Source organism: Pelophylax lessonae (genome assembly GCF_965119305.1).
Source record: "Pelophylax lessonae genome assembly, chromosome: 11".
Classification (NCBI taxonomy): domain Eukaryota; kingdom Metazoa; phylum Chordata; class Amphibia; order Anura; family Ranidae; genus Pelophylax; species Pelophylax lessonae.
In genome coordinates this window covers 215776888-215794160 of record NC_138778.1, presented here as the reverse complement: position 1 = coordinate 215794160, position 17273 = coordinate 215776888, and the positions used below count along the sequence as shown (strand labels likewise).

The 17273-nt window shown below is 46.4% G+C and overlaps 1 protein-coding gene across 1 annotated transcript in view; it reads right to left on the bottom strand.

Annotated features, from left to right (window-relative positions):
- Positions 1–17273, bottom strand: part of BMP7 (bone morphogenetic protein 7) — a 115846-nt gene that overhangs the window by 16765 nt on the left and 81808 nt on the right. Inside the window, exon 3 of the mRNA XM_082271745.1 lies at positions 10540–10688. Within this exon, the coding sequence (XP_082127871.1) occupies positions 10540–10688 (149 nt within the window). The remainder of the gene's footprint in view (positions 1–10539; positions 10689–17273) is intronic.

The window sequence follows — 17273 nt, the reverse complement described above, 5'->3', positions numbered from 1 at the left end:
AAAGGAAAAGAAAAGTTTTACAGAACGCAGCAACATCCACACGCGTAGGACACCCAACATTAGAGGCGATTTATTCTTCAAAAGCAAATACACCTTTGCAAACTGATACTGCCTAGTATACCAATTTTTCTCTTCTCCCTCAGCTTCTCTTCCCGTTAGTGTGACCCCAATGCTGATGGAGAGATGGCGGGGAGGGGAAAACAAGAATGCTGTGTAGGCGCCCGACATCCTCCTTATCAACTAATGACGTTATTGGTTGTTAGGACGCCAGTGGCTGGAAGGTTGTAATGGTGCACAATGAAAACCTGTGGCTTTGTGTAATTGTGGGAAATTTTAAGGATTTTACCAAGGCACTCCTGAAGAAACCTAAAGACAACCTGGTTGAAAAAGGCTTGAATAGACCATGGATTGAAGAAAATACCATGAAGTCGAATAGAAGGTATAGTATTTTTCTGAAACAGAACAAAATATACAATAAAAATAATACTTAACTGAAGAAAGAAAACAAAAAGGTACAGGCACAGTGGCAGAACATTGTGTGTGAAACTCTTCCAATGAAAACAAATTCTTCTAACCAAATCTCGGGTTTCAATCTGTTTTAGTGATTCAAGGATGGAATACGAGGTACAAATATAAGAATGGATGTGATTGCCAAATAACTTGGTATCAAGAGTATAGTACCAATCTGAAGTGTGATGTTCATATGAGTTAACACAATTGATTAACCCTGCCCAAATCTTATCAAACTCAATGGAACTTCTCAGGACCTCATAAGTGACCCTTGACAGGGACACAACCATGTTAGCTGGATGTTTCCAGAAAATATTGTTTAACGGGTCAGTTGATGTCCAGAAGAAACTCCCAACAATATTTTTAGCAGCACCACCCAATATCAAGCAGCAGCTGCAAAGGCAAAAAAATATTTAAATCATAGGAGTGGAAAAAAAAAAAAAAAAAGGGGGGGACAAAAACTTGTGACGGGAATAGAATAACCAGTCCAGTCACAAGTTTTTATCCCCCCCTTTTTTTTTTTTTTTTTTTCACTCATCCTATGATTTAAATATTTTTTGCCTTTATATGGGTGTGATGCCACATTTGGAATTTTCCATCTAGTAAAACTGAGACTTGTTTTTTTCTGGCCTTGTAACTGTGGGATCTGGTCATCCCCTGGTCATCCAAAGGCCTCCTGATCATTAGCACGCCGGTACATATGTACATCGGTCTGTTTGACTTCAATTGCCCTAGGAGAGACGACTTACGTTTCAAGACCGGGGACCGGTGTCAGGTTGTTAAAACAGACCAAGGATGGTGGCAGGCCAAGAAGATAAACTCCAACAGTAGAAAAAAACAGCGTGAAAGGACTAGTATCATCTAACTATCTAGTGGAAGAAGGGACAGAGGAGAAGAAGACATAAGTAGAAGCACTGGGTTAATGAAAAGGTCTAGAAAGTTTTAGTTTTAGTCTTTTGTAGGGCCACTGGCACTTTTCCACTGCAAGTACCGGCTCGGCTCTACTCGGCCCTGCCTGGCCCGGTTTGCTTTTCCACTGCTGGTACTGCATGGTACGGTGTTGGAACGGTTCGGTACGGTATGGTTTGCTTTTCCACTAAAGTAGTACTAAAGTTAAGTGGGTGGGATAACAACGGGGTGGGTGGGATTCTCTGACCAATCAGTGGCTAGTAGTGACTGCATGCAAAGGATTGTGGGATATGGTACCGGGTATGGTACTTCTTGGAACCACAATTGAGGTGGTACTGTTTTTTAGAGCCGTACCGTTCGGTTCCATGCAGTGGAAAAGCGCTGTCGTACCGTACCGAACCGTTCCTACACCATACCATGCGGTACCAGCAGTGGAAAAGCACAAAAGCGAGCCGAACCGTTCAGTTCCATGCAATGGAAAAGCGCCATTGTAGAATCTGGGCTCTAGTTTTGGGCACCACTGTGTAGAGCAGTTTTCTCCAAACTGCGGCCCCTTGCTTGCTTTTATCTGCCCTTTGGGGCACTATTTCATCAATTGATACCAACAATGGGGCATTATTTCCCTCACTGACACCAATAAAGGGGCAAAATTTCTCCCAATGACATCAACTAAGGGGCACAATTCCTCCCAGTGACACCAATAAAGGGGCAAAATTTCTCCCAATGATACCAATGAGGGAGCACAATACCCCCCAATGGCACCAACGAGGAAGCACAATTCCTCACATTGCCACCAGTTAGGGGGGCAAAATTACGCCCGCCGAAACAAACGATGGAACATTATTTTTTTCCACTGATGTCGGGACCTATACTACTCCCAATAGCTACAGTCTGGCCCCATTAAAGTCTAACAGTAAACTGGCCCTTTGTTTAGAAAGTTTGGAGATCCCTGGTGTAGAGGGTTGAGTATCAAGTCAGATATTAGCCATTACTCTGTCTGAGGTATAGAAGGTTCCTATATAACTGTCTGGAGATGTTGTATAAGCACATGGGGCTGACATCTGCACAGCAGAGGATTGGAGAAGTCTCGCCGTGTCTTGCATGCCTAGGTAATTATCACACAGCCTCTCAAGTGGTTTTCTCTTCTTTTTTTTTTTGTTCCTTTCCGGACATTTTTTCTTTCTTTTTTTTCCTTTTATGAGTAAACAAAAACTTTTAACTGCTTTCCGGACGCCATTTACTGATCCTTATCTGCTGCGGTTAGCACAGAACACATGTGATGGTAAGTGCGTCCTGCTTACATCAGACGATGGCGCGCTTCAATCCTTAAATAAGGCCACAGCTGTCCCCTATGGAGAGCAGAGAGGAGATAGTAATCCTTACGGGGTTGCACAGGGTCCCTCACGGGGGTATTTAATGGAATTTATGATGTGACCATTACTGCAGGGTGGAGTTCTTCATTAAAGCTGAACTCCGGGATAAGTGAATATTGTCTAATTACAAGAGTCATGAGTATTTCCCCTTGAATCTCTGTGTCCTTTGTGTATTTCTTCCAGATCTGTGCAGTAATCCAGTGTGAGACTTCCTGTAATAAAGACTGGTCACTCCTGCTCGTTTTCCTTGTCTAGGGTGACTGGTCTTGTCTTCACCCCCCCCCCCCCCCCGTATTAAAAACCGCTCACTGCTACTCTCTCTCCATGTGCACGGTGAGTGGTCTGGACTCCGCCCCTCCTGTAATAAACACCACTTACTGCTGCCCTCTTTCCTTGTGCAGGGTGACTGGTCTTGTCTCCACCCCCTCCTGTAATAAGGACCACTCACTGCTGCTCTCTCTCCATGTGCAAGGTGAGGGGTCTGGACTCTGCCCCTCCTGTAAAAAACACCACTCACTGCTGCTCTCATTCCTTGTGCAGGGTGACTGGTCTTGTCTCCACCCCCTCCTGTAATAAAGACCGCTCACTGCTGCTCTCATTCCTTGTGCAGGGTGACTGGTCTTGTCTCCACCCCCTCCTGTAATAAAGACCGCTCACTGCTGCTTTCTCTCCTTGTGCAGGGTGACTGGTCTTGTCTCCCCCCCTCCTGTAATAAAGACCACTCACTGCTGCTCTCTTTCCTTGTGCAGGGTGACTGGTCTTGTCTCCACTCCCCTCTAGTTTTCTGCAGGCAGCCTGTAGTGGGTGGAGCCTTCTGGGCTCCTCCCACAGATCTGCTCTATGCACAGGCTATGTACAGAACAAGGATGCCACTGCTACTTTTACAAGATCCGGGTTTTCAAAGGGTTTTGGTGCAAACATAGTGGAGCTATATCTTTTGTGACTATTGAAAAATATATTTAAATTAAATGTTATGTGTCTAGAGATCAGCTTTAAGAGAGATATATATATATATATATACACACATATATATATATACATATATATATATATATATATATATATATATATGTGCCATTTTTAGTTTGGGAAAACATAGGGAGGGGCTAGAACCCCCGGCAGAGTTTTTTTTTATGCTATCCATGTCCCCTTGAGTAGATTACCCTTCAATTCCTGTCCTCAAGACACAACAGGAAGTGAAAAATAATCTTCTATAAGAAAGGGGAAATCACCTTTTGGACAGGTGTCCCGACTGGAAGATATCCCCTCACCTCCTGTTTTGGAGACATCTGTGAACCGAGCAATCAAAGACCTCTGATCGCTTAGTTCTCAGAGCTCCGTGAGCTCTGCCTCACTCACTGGAGCGCAGATGTGTGGAGGGGGCGGAGTTGCTGGCTCAGGCTTTCAGCGGCTCACTGAGAATCTTAGCCAGGTGCTGGTCCAGGGTTGTGGGTGGATCCCGATTCCTCTCACTTCCTGTTTTGGCTATGGGACAAGAAGTGAATGGAAGTCTCCCCAATAGGACACAAATGAGGGGGGGGGGGACCTGACAGAGGCTCTAACCTCCTCTTACTCTATCCCAAAATGAACACAATAGTTTTGGCAGGGTTTCCGCCTTCACCCGGTCTTCCTTCCGGGCTTGCCCGTTGCGGCCGTTTTGGATGGCTGGGCAGCGATGACGTCACACTTGAGTGTGTCATCCGTTGGTGACGTCACTGGCTGCTACAAATGTGAATATATCCTAAACCATGCAAGTTTAGGATATATTCACTGTACCCACAGATAAACCTTATTATAGGCTTGCTTGTATGTAGGTAGGTACAAGTGAAAAAGTGGATTTTACTCCTATCAAACATGAGCACGTGGAGGGGCACAGTCTGCCCATTCGGTGATTTTACCCCTTGGTGCCAGCCGTAGGCAAATATGCGATCTCTCTGCGCCCGGTGCTTAGCATGAATTGTTGCATATACACCTGTGCTGTGAGCACGCGTGATGTGATCGGGATTTTTCAGACCACCATGACAGTCAATCACGGCGGTCGCGTGATCTTAAGCCGCGCCCCACCCTGCTCCGCCTCTGGCTTCATAAACTTCTTAATGGGCTGGGAGGTGGTCTCCAAACCGCGCCCCCTTTGCTTGCCTTTATCAGGTCTTTGGGACACTATTCCTCCCACTGATGCAAGGCACTATTTCTTCTACACCAACAATGGGGTACTATTCCTACCACTCTCCCCAACAATGGGACACTATTCCTCCCACTGACACCAATGATGGGGCACTATTCCTCCCACTGACACCAATGATCGGTCACTAATCCTCCCACTGACACCAATGATCGGTCACTAATCCTCCCACTGACACCAATGATCGGTCACTAATCCTCCCACTGACACCAATGATGGGGCACTATTCCTCCCACTGACAACAATGATGGGGCACTATTCCTCCCACTGACACCAATGATGGGGCACTATTCCTCCCACTGATACCAATGATGGGGCACTATTCCTCCCACTGATACCAATGATGGGGCACTATTCCTCCCACTGACACCAATGATGGGGCACTATTCCTCCCACTGATACCAATGATGGGGCACTATTCCTCCTACTGATACCAATGATGGGGCACTATTCCTCCCACTGACACCAATGATGGGGCACCATTCCTCCCACTGATACAAGGCACTATTCATTCTTCACTAACAATGGGGCATAATTTTTGATACCAACAATAGTGCAAAATTTCAACTGCTGACCCCAACAATGGAGCATTTCTTCCCACTGGCACCAATGATGTGACACTATTTCTCCCACTGACACCAACTGCCGGGCTTTATTCCTCCCAAGGATACCAATGATAAGGCACTATTTCTTACACTAATACCAACAATGGGGCAATATACTTCAAACTACCACCAATGATTTGGCATTCTTTACTCCCATTGATGTCAGGGGTTTTCTACTACAACTGGCCACAGTCCAGCCCCCTCAAAGTCTGAGGGACAGTAAACGGACCCTTTGTTTAGAAAGTTTGCATCTGGCTACCCTGACATACTCCGAAAAGGCAAAATCAGACAGTGTGTTCCCTGGTTCAGGCACTACCCGCTTTCTGCACCCACTACAGACCCGGTAATAGGAAATGAACATACTAATGTGGCAGGAGGGTGAAGCCCCCATCCTGGAAAGCTGCGAGAGGCTGCAATGGAACTTGGTATAACGTAGAACCTGTCCTGTCTAATGAAACCATTTGAAGACAATTCCCTTTAAAAGAGAAGTATAGGAATGTTGTTTTTATTTTAAATTATACTTGGATAGGTGGATGCAGAATCGGTTCGATGCAGCATCGGTCCCCTGCCAGCTCTAAGACAGAGAACCGAGTGATCAAACGCCACCGATCGCTCAGTTCTCAGAGCTCCCAGAGCAGACTGTCAGTCTGTGCTGTCTGCTTTGCTCCTCCAGCGCTCACTGGAGTGCTAGGCTGTGGACGGGGTGGGAGCGGCTGAGCTGGGTGCATGTGGGCGGATCCCGACCATATGGTCGCGATCTTTCCCGAGCCTGGACCAGCTCTGTGACATCAGCCGACAGCGGGCTTCAGCTGAAAACGGGTCACAGGAGTACAGAATGGACTGCACGCCTCTGATCCACAGGAGAAGTACAGCCAAACAAGCTTTGGCTGTACTTCTCCTTTAAGGAATGAACGTGTGTTATTCCTGTAAGAAGCTGGCATTTTAAAGAAGCTTCTTCAGCTCCTCAAAGGGTGAGGCGTCCTCCTCAGCGAGCAGGGATTAAGCAGAATATCACGTTCTCAGATGAATGACGATCTGACTGTCCGTCTCTAATAGCGTAGGAGGTGACCTAGATTAATTAAGTGACATTTTACAGGGTGGATGCTTCTGGTTTCCTGGCTCCACCTAGAACCAACTAAACTGGCCTCAAAATTTTCCTTCCTGCACACAGCACACGTCCAGAGAGGTAAAACGCCTCCAGACTGTGGATATCTGGGCACCACATTAAAAAAAAAAAAAAAAAGATAATAAAAATACATCTCTGCCACATACAGTCAGGTCCATAAATATTGGGACATTGACACAATTCTAATCTTTTTGGCTCTATACACCATCACAATGGATTTGAAATGAAACCAATAAGGATGTGCTTTAACTGCAGACTTTCAGCTTTAATTTGAGGGTATTTACATCCAAATCAGGTGAAAGGTGTAGGAATTACAACAGTTTATATATGTGCCTCCCACTTTTTAAGGGACCAAAAGTAATGGGACAGATTAACAATCATAAATCAAACTTTCACTTTTTAATACTCGGTTGCAAATCCTTTGCAGTCAATTACAGCCTGAAGTCTGGAACGCATAGACATCACCAGACGCTGGGTTTCATCCCTGGTGATGCTCTGCCAGGCCTCTACTGCAACTGTCTTCAGTTCCTTCTTGTTCTTGGGGCATTTTCCCTTCAGTTTTGTCTTCAGCAAGTGAAATGCATGCTCAATCAGATTCAGGTCAGGTGATTGACTTGGCCATTGCATAACTTTCTACTTCTTTCTCTTAAAAAACTCTTTGGTTGCTTTCGCAGTATGCTTCGGGTCATTGTCCATCTGCACTGTGAAGCGCCATCCAATGAGTTCTGAAGCATTTGGCTGAATATGAGCAGATAATATTGCCCGAAACACTTCAGAGTTCATCCTGCTGCTTTTGTCAGCAGTCACATCATCAATAAATACAAGAGAACCAGTTCCATTGGCAGCCATACATGCCCACACCATGACACTACCCCCACCATGCTTCACTGATGAGGTGGTATGCTTTGGATCATGAATAGTTCCTTTCCTTCTCCATACTCTTCTCTTCACATCACTCTGGTACAAGTTGATCTTGGTCTCATCTGTCCATAGGATGTTGTTCCAGAACTGTGAAGGCTTTTTTAAGATGTTTGGCAATCTCTAATCTGGCCTTCCTGTTTTTGAGGCTCACCAATGGTTTACATCTTGTGGTGAACCCTCTGTATTCACTCTGGTGAAGTCTTCTCTTTATTGTTGACTTTGACACACATACACCTACCTCCTGGAGAGTGATCTTGATCTGGCCAACTGTTGTGAAGGGTGTTTTCTTCACCAGGGACAGAATTCTTCAGTCATCCACCACAGTTGTTATCCGTGGTCTTCCGGGTCTTTTGGTGTTGCTGAGCTCACCGTTGCATTCTTTCTTTTTAAGGATGTTTCAAACAGTTGATTTGGCCACACCTAATGTTTTTGCTATCTCTCTGATGGGTTTGTTTTGTTTTTTTCAGCCTAATGATGGCTTGCTTCACTGATAGTGACAGCTATTTGGATCTCATATTAAGAGTTGACAGCAACAGATTCCAAATGCGAATAGCACACTTGAAATGAACTCTGGACCTTTTATCTGCTTCTTGTAAATGGGATAATGAGGGAATAACACACACCTGGCCATGGAACAGCTGAATCAGGTGAAAACTGTTGTAATTCCTACACCTTTCACCTGATTTGGATGTAAATACCCTCAAATTAAAGCTGAAAGTCTGCAGTTAAAGCACATATTGTTTGTTTCATTTCAAATCCATTGTGGTGGTGTATAGAGCCAAAAAGATTAGAATTGTGACGATGTCCCAATATTTATGGACCTGACTGTATGTACATTTATTATGCACAGTTTTATCCCTAAAGAATGATGTGAGTACAGAAAAATACCTGCTGATCTGCCAGAAATCCAGTGAGCTCCTAACTTCCTGCAATGACAACACCTCCTCTGCTGCACCGAGAGACCAGGAGAAGTGGAGGTGAGCTCTGCATGTGTATTTTTAACCCATGATTCGTTGAGCCCAATGGCAAAGGTTTGGCAGCTTTTTGTGAAGCAAGGAACTCTCAAGCAGTTAGCGGGCAACCCAACTCGAGAAATCCCAGTGTGCACAAAGCAAAAAAACACCAAACAGTCCTGGCAAGAGTCCAAAGTTCTTTTGTTTCCCTATTGTCAGGGCTTACAGTCCAGCTTCAGGAAAAAAAAAAAAATCACCCTTTGAAGTGGGGCCCCCTGCACTGCAAGTGTTAATTGTTGTTATGTATAGGAGTAAGAGGACATCTTCTTTCACTTATCAGATTCAGGGTTCAGGAGTGTGTTACGTACAGAGTGCAGAGTTCAGGAGTACGCTATGTACAAAGTGCAGGGTTCAGGAGTGTGTTACGTTCAGCGTGCAGGGTTTAGGTGTGCGTTATGTACAGAGTGCAGGGTTCAGGAGTGCGTTATGTACAGAGTGCAGGGTTCAGGAGTGCGTTATGTACAGAGTGCAGGGTTCAGGAGTGCGCTATGTTCAGAGTGCAGGGTTCAGGAGTGCATTACTTACAGAGTGCAGGGTTCAGGGGTGGGCTGTGTACAGAGTGCAGGGTTCAGGAGTGCATTATGTACAAAGTTCAGGGGTGTGCTTATTACATAGTGCAGGGTTCAGGGGAGTGTTGCATACAGAGTGCAGAGTTCAGGAGTACATTACGTACAGAGTGCAGAGATCAGGAGTAAAATACGTACAGAGTGCAGGGTTCAGGAGTACAATACGTACAGAGTGCAGAGTTCAGGAGTACACTACGTACAGAGTGCAGGGTTCAAGAGAGCGTTACATACAGAGTGCAGAGTTCAGAACTGTGTTACGTACAGAGTGTAGGGTTCAGGACAGTGTTACATACAGAGCGCAGAGATCTGGAGTGTGTTACATACAGAGTTCAGGGGTGTGCTGGTTACATAGTGCAGGGTTCAGGAATGCGTTATGTACAGAGTGCAGTGTTCAGGGGTGTGCTGTGTACAGAGTGCAGGGTGCTATGCACTGTATGCAAACTCAACCTCCCAAAGCTTCCTCGCATCTCATTCTCCTACCTGGCTCAGCTCTAGTACCTCCTTGTGTAGGCGGCACTGCATTATGCACAGAGGGCAGAGTTCAGGGGTGTGCTATGTACAGAGTGCAGGGTTCAGGAGTGCGTTATGTACAGAGTGCAGGGTTCAGGAGTGCGTTATGTACAGAGTGCAGAGCTGTCCCTGGTAAACACAGAAGGCTTTTGTGTTTACAAGTGACAGCAAGGAGCGGGAGCAGAGGGTGAGAGCCGGAGGTGGCGAAATAGAGTTACGCCATGTATCTGATGCAAAACTAGGTGGGAGGGCAACATGATAAAGCCTGGTGGGTCTTGTGTTTGACATATGTGATCTAGATTTATTGAATATGTGTCTATAGAATTATTTTCATCATGAATCACTTATTTAGGAACTGCTTGGGGTCAAGCTTTCCTCAAAATACAGTGTCCTTTGCTGAGTGACCACTTTGGACAATCATTTTATTGCGGTCTGTGCCTTCTTGCCCATGGTGACAACCACTTCCCTAACTTGATGTACAGGTTTTACAGGAAGTAAGAAAAATTCTACCTAATGTGGTCACATACAGATAGCACCTGTATGCATTTCTAGGTCTTTAATTACTGAAGTAAAAGCTGCTACAAACCGGAAGTGAGGGTCATAGGTCAGCAGAGACAACCATCAAATCATAGTTCACTAAGTATCCCACTCATTGGTGCTCAACCTGTGGTCCTTCAGCTGTTGCAGAACTACAAGTCTCATCATGCTTCTGCCTTTGGGAGACACGCTTATACCGGTCAGCCTTGTAATGCCTCTTGGGACCTGTAGTTTCGCAACAGCTGTAGGGCAACAGGTTGAGCACCCATTGAAAGCCAGCCACTTACCATCACTGCTTTCCACAGACAGCTGCAGGCCCAGGTTCTGCTGCGGGATGAGGACCCAGTGATTGCTGGTCGATGTGATGTCGAATACTAGCCAGCCTTCCTCTGCAGCCCAGATTGTCCGAGAATCCAGCAGGAATAGGTCCGAATCCCTGCAAATAAAAAATGTTTAGTGATAATGTGACACATGCTGACAAGTCTCATCTCCAGACCCCCCCCGCCCCCCCACACTTTTTTTTTTTATTTCTCACTTTTTGCTCCTAGTGATTTTCTTGCGTAAATGGTGGCAGTGTATGTACAGTGCCCTGTATACTCACTTAGGCCATAAGATGTTGAGGCGCTCAGCGCAGCGTTGATGTAACTCCATTGCACATTTGCAGGAGATACATTAGTTGTCATCCAATGGCCAAAAAAGTGAAGACTCTGGACACAGATGTCCAGCATGGATACCAGGGGCAGACTGGCAACTTTTGGCCAAGGGGGCAAGTACAAACCAGAGGCCCATGGTGCAGCGCCTTGGCCCCCCTTCCAATCTCCCTCCTCCCGGCCTCCTCCTGACCCCCATTCCAGGCTGATGCTCTGCTCCAGGTGCTCTCTACTCACCTGACCTGGCCAGCAGGGGGCGGTTGGGGGAAGCTGGGACGGCTCCATTGGGTCTCCAGTGGGACATGGAACCGGCCTCTGCTGAGACGCAGTTTACACCATCCATGCTGGGAGGGTCTGTGCTGTCCTTTTCTTCAACCCGCACTCAGTAGGTCAGCAGTGGGGACTTTTTACTTTTCTTCACCAGGAATCCTTTAGTAGGGTGACCAGACGTCCCCAGTTTCTGGGGACAGTCCCCGGATTGAGGACACTGTCCCCGGTCCATGTCTGTCCCCGGTTTTGTCCCCGGATTCAGGGTCAGATTAATGTAGGCAGGGCATCCCATGCTGGCTGAGAAACAGCCTGGTGGATCAGATCCAGACGCCCCCTGCTGGTCGATCTCACTCCAGCCCTTGCTGCTGTTCATTGGAGGAGAGGCAGAGCCAAAAATGGACTGTTTGGAGGGCTGAGACTGGGAGATGAGTATATGGGGGGGGGGGGGGGGTATCTGTTTGTACCCAGGTGAGGGCATTGGGGGAGCAAGGGTCAGAGCTAATGCAGCTGCATGGAGAGATGGAGAGTTTAGCTGTTGTGGGGGAAGGGCTAAGAGGTGGCTGCAGAGATAATCTGTGAGAGAAGGGTGCAGAGGTGAGCTATGGATGTGGGGGAGGAAGTGTCCTCTGTGCATAGCAATCCTCTGAACCCTGCACGCTATACCTAACACCCTCCTGTTTATTATGCAGTCCTGTGCCCAGCGCTCTGTGTATTATGCAGTCCTGTGCCCAGCGCTCTGTGTATTATGCAGTCCTGTGCCCAGCGCTCTGTGTATTATGCAGTCCTGTGCTCAGCGCTCTGTGTATTATGCAGTCCTCTGCCCAGCGCTCTGCGTATTATGCAGTCCTCTGCCCAGCGCTCTGCGTATTATGCAGTCCTGTGCCCAGCGCTCTGCGTATTATGCAGTCCTGTGCCCAGCGCTCTGTGTATTATGCAGTCCTGTGCCCAGCGCTCTGTGTATTATGCAGTCCTGTGCTCAGCGCTCTGTGTATTATGCAGTCCTGTGCCCAGCGCTCTGTGTATTATGCAGTCCTCTGCCCAGCGCTCTGTGTATTATGCAGTTCTGTGCCCAGCGCTCTGTGTATTATGCAGACCTGTGCCCAGCGCTCTGTGTATTATGCAGTCCTGTGCCCAGCGCTCTGTGTATTATGCAGTCCTGTGCCCAGCGCTCTGTGTATTATGCAGTCCTGTGCCCAGCGCTCTGTGTATTATGTAGTCCTGTGCCCAGCGCTCTGTGTATTATGCAGTCCTGTGTCGTTTGCCAATAAATTTTTTTTTAAAAACTGTCCCCGGATTTCATTTTAAAAATCTGGTCACCTTATCCTTTAGGCATGTCTGTGGCAGAAGCAGTGCAGCCTTTTTACGAGGCATCAGAGCGGGCCAGGGGGCAATTGCCCCCCCCCCCTGCCCCCTGGTCCAGTCCTCCCCTGATGGATACTGAAAGTACACTAGAAATTCCCTGTAAACTCTTTAAAATATTCGTTTTTTTCCGCAGGAAAAGAAAAAAAAATCAAATACTTGCCCTGAAAGTCCCGCAGCAGTAAGATACGAACTTTTAAACACTTTTTATTGAATTAAATTTTGTGCAAAAGGTCACAGAAAATGCTTCAGTTTGCGCATTGTAATTTCTGGCCTTTAAAACACAGTGGAGGAGGGGGGGGGGGGGGTGATTATTACTGGTCTGCTGTATTACGACCTCGGCTCCCCCCCCCCCCCCCCAGCGAGGCCGGTAAATTCAGCTCGTAAAAAGGTGGGTCCGGCACTATGGAGAATGTCAAGATATTTATTGAAATTCTTTACGTAGAATCGCCCCTCTGAGGGAGCCATAAAACATGGCCGCTGGAAATAGAGAGCCATGTTTAAACAACTCGACACCCGCAGTATAATTGATGAAGTGCTCTGGGAAGGTTTGCGAGTCTGTCAACTTCCCCCTTCCAAAATACCATTTATGTTTATTATAGGATGTCAACTAAGGGGGGGGTGGAGATTTTGGTTTTGGGTGGATATGAATAGAATCAATCGCTTAAAAGGCTTTTCCTAGCTTGAAGAGTCTGGCCATGAGGCCTCTGCACCTTTAAAAAGCTGAACTACAAATGAATAAATACAGAGATATAATGCAGATAAAGGATTTTTGTTACCGGCCAGGATTAGCTTTTTCTGTCCATCCAGTAATGAATTTTACACTGCCCTGATACCACTTGTAGGTAAGGAATACAATTGTGTACTCTCTCCAACCCCAGCCAGCTCACTGGACAAAGAGAGCAGCAGAAGACTGATGAGGTCATCCTCCTGCTCCCTCTACTCTCTCCGCCTATCAGCATGTTCTTTCTCTGCAAAACTGCATGCAGAAGGCCTAATTAACCACTTAAGCCCCGGAGGATTTGGCTGCTAAAAGACCAGGGTTTTTTTTGCGATTTTTTACTGCGTGAATTTAACGGACAATTGCGCGGTCGTGCGACGCTGTACCTAAACGAATTTGACGTCCTTTTTTTCCCCACAAACAGAGCTTTCTTTTGGTGGTATTTGATCACCTGTGCGATTTTTTGATCATGCGCTATAAACAAAAAAAATAGCGCCAATTTTGCAAAAATAACAATATTTTTCACATTTTTTTATATGAAATTCCCTCCCAAAAAAATGTAAAAATCTAAATTTTTTAACATTTTAGGCCAATTTGTTTTATGCTACATATGTTTGGTAAAAAAAAAAAAAAATCGCAAAAAGCGTATTTTGATTGGTTTGCGCAAAAGTTATCGCGTTTACTAGCAAAGGGAAAGATTTCTGTCATTTTTGGTGGTTTTTTTTAACGCGTAATGGCGGCAATCTGCGATTTTTTTGCGGTACTGCGACATTGCGGCGGACAGATCGGACCCTTGACTGACATTTTTGACACTTTTGGGGTTACCAGTGACATTACTGCAGTTATCAGTGCTATACATATGCACTGTTACTGCAAAAATGACACTGGCAGGGAAGGGGTTAACTGTATTGGAGAGGGAGGGGTTAAGTGTGTCCTAGGGGCGTGTTTCTAACTGTAAAAGGACATTGCTATTGGTGTAAAAACAAAGATCAACGGTCCTACATAGTAGAACCGTCTGATCTTCATTTTTACACAGGGGAGAATGACAGGCGGCTTGTTTACATTAGCCGACTGCCTTTCTCCCTTCACCGGAGCGATCGTGAGTGACCGGCGGACGATCGGGTCCGCCGGTCACACGCACTGACTTGTCAGTGAACGAGCCGGGGCGGGCGCGCGCCCGCAATTGGCTCGCAAGTCAGTGACAGGCGAGTGACGTACCCCTACGTCACTCTGCCTGCCCGGGGCTGACCGCCGCAGTATATAGTTGTGCGGCGGTCGGCAACCGGTTAAATTTTGTTTATTTGATAATGGGGATGGGAGAAGGGAATGAGTGGGATACTCCTCTGGCTCAACTAGGTGGGACTGGGACACTTTGAAGAAAAATGCCTTTCAGCGTTGTCTTAAAACCGGCTGGATGCCGACCAACGCTTGCTGGCGCTTGAAAAACACTGACTTGCTGTACTGTACTTGAACTTGACTTCTGACACTAGCTCAAAATGGGTCTCCTATGACCCAGGGAAGCTCTTTTCATGGATTATATGTCCAATGGTCCAGGGGACCTCTTTAGGGTCCTTTCACACGAGTGGTGTGCTAAGCAGACTCAGTTTTTCTCATTGGGGATCGATCCATTGATCCCCGCTGAGCAGGCAGATGACAGCTCCGTCTCCGCTTACTTTGCAGAGACAGAGCTGTCGGAGCTCCGCTCTCCTCTATGGGAGATGGGATGAAGGTGGATCACCCTTACGGTGTGGAGGAAGAGCTGCCCCTCCCGCCACGTCCCGGACGTTTTTCCCGCTTACCGGACCCGCCGGCAGTGGGGAAAACGATCCGGTCCCCGATCCTCAGAGACAGGAAGTCGAGTGAGGGCAAGATGGTCTTCACTCGACTCTATGGTCTTGGAGGACCGGAGCGACGTCAAACGCCGTTGCCTAGCAACCGGATTAAAGGGCTGATTTTTTTTCAACACTTTTTTTTTTTCTTTTTCAGGCTGCATTCACATGTCAGCGTATGGATCGCAGGCAGAATCGCCGCGATTCGGAGATCATTGCAAATCGCGGGACCCCTGTGCGTTGCCCGTGATTTGCAATAGCACCCCAAACACTGTGCGATGTTGCCGCGATTTCCGCCTGCCGAATCGCGGTAGCATCGTGCAAAAGAATCGCGGGACGCAATACGCTCTTGTACTTTTTGGGCGTAATGCGTCCCACGATTTTTTTTTTTGCGCGATGTTACCGCGATTCGGCAGGCGGTAATCGCGGCAACATCGCTCAGCGTTTGGGGTGCTATTGCAAATCACGGGCAACGCACAGGCGTCCCGCGATTTGCAATGATCTCCGGATCGCGGGCGGAATCGCGCTGCGATCCATACGCTGACATGTGAATGCAGCCTTAGTGTAGTTGTGAGGTCTTTTTGACCCCAGATCTCACAATAAAGAGGACCTGTCCTGCTTATTTCTATTACAAGGGATGTTTACATTCCTTGTAATATGAATAAAAGTGATCACATTTTATTTATTTTTTTTAAAACTGTCTAAAAATAAAAAAAATAATAAATAAAATAAACAGGAAAAAAATAATAATTAAAGCGCCCTGTCCCTGTTAGCTGGCGCGCAGAAGCGAACGCATACAGAAGTCCCGCCCACATATGTGTACGGTGTTCAAACCACACATGTGGGGTATCGCCGCGATCGTTAGAGCGAGAGTAATAATTTGAGCCCTAGACCTCCTCTGTAACTCTAAGCTGCTAAACTCTAGATATTTTTAAATTGTCGCCTGTGGGGATTTTTAAGTACCAAAGTTTGTCGCCATTCGGCGAGCGTGCGCAATTTTGAAGCATGACATGTTGGGTATTTATTTACTCTGCGTAACATTATCTTTCACATTATAGAAAAACAATTGGGCTAGCTTTACTGTTTTCTTATTTTTTAACCACTTTACCACTAGAGGATTTTGCTGTCTTACGTCTGGGCCACTTTTTGCAATTCGGCGCTGTGCGACTTTAACGGACAATTGCGCGGTTGTGCGACGCTGTACCCAAACAAAATTTACGTCCTTTTTTTCCCACAAACAGAGCTTTCTTTTGGTGGTATTTGATCACCTGTGCGATTTTTACTTTTTGCGCTATAAACAAAAAAAAGAGTGACAATTTTGAAAAAATAATATTTTTAACATTTTTTTATATGAAATTCCCCCCAAAAAATGTAAAAATCAAATTTTTTTTTAATTTTTGGCCAATTTGTTTTCTGCTACATAGGTTTGCTAAAAAAGATCACAATAAGCGTATTTTGATTGGTTTGCGCAAAAGTTATTGCGCTTACTAACTACGGGAAAGATTTTTGTCTTTTTTGGTGTTTTTTTTTTAAACGAGTAATGTCGGCGATCTGCGATTTTTTTTGCGGGACTGCGACATTGCGGCGGACAGATCGGACCCTTGACTGACATTTTTGACACATTTGGGGGTACCAGTGACATTACTACAGTAATCAGTGCTATATATATGCACTGTTACTGTAAAAATGACACTGGCAGGGAAGGGGTTAATTTTATTGGAGAGGGAGGGGTTAATGTATGCCTGCTGCTTACTGACGTGTGTAGGGGGAGGTGACTGAGTGACACAGGGACAGATCGCATGTTCAGCTATGCTGAACACTGCGATCTGTCACTCCCTGTCACTTAGGAGATCCGCCCGCTCTGTTTACACAGGCGGGCGAATCTCCAAACTAGATTCCCCGTCGCCGCTCCTCCCCTGGCCCAACTCCCGCTGCGACTGAAAACAGCGGGAGCGCGCTTCCGGCGGCGCGCGAGCGTCACCTACAGGGGGAGGAGTCTAGCGACGTAGTACTACATCGCTAGACGATAACGAGCCACGTTGCTGCAGTAGCAGCAACGTGAGCAGACCTAAAGTGGTTAATTAAAGAAATGTGAATTTTTTCCCAAACAAATTGCGTTTGGAAGACCGCTGTGCAAATATGGTGTGATAAAAAATATTGCAATGATCTCCATTTTATTCTCTAGGGTCTCT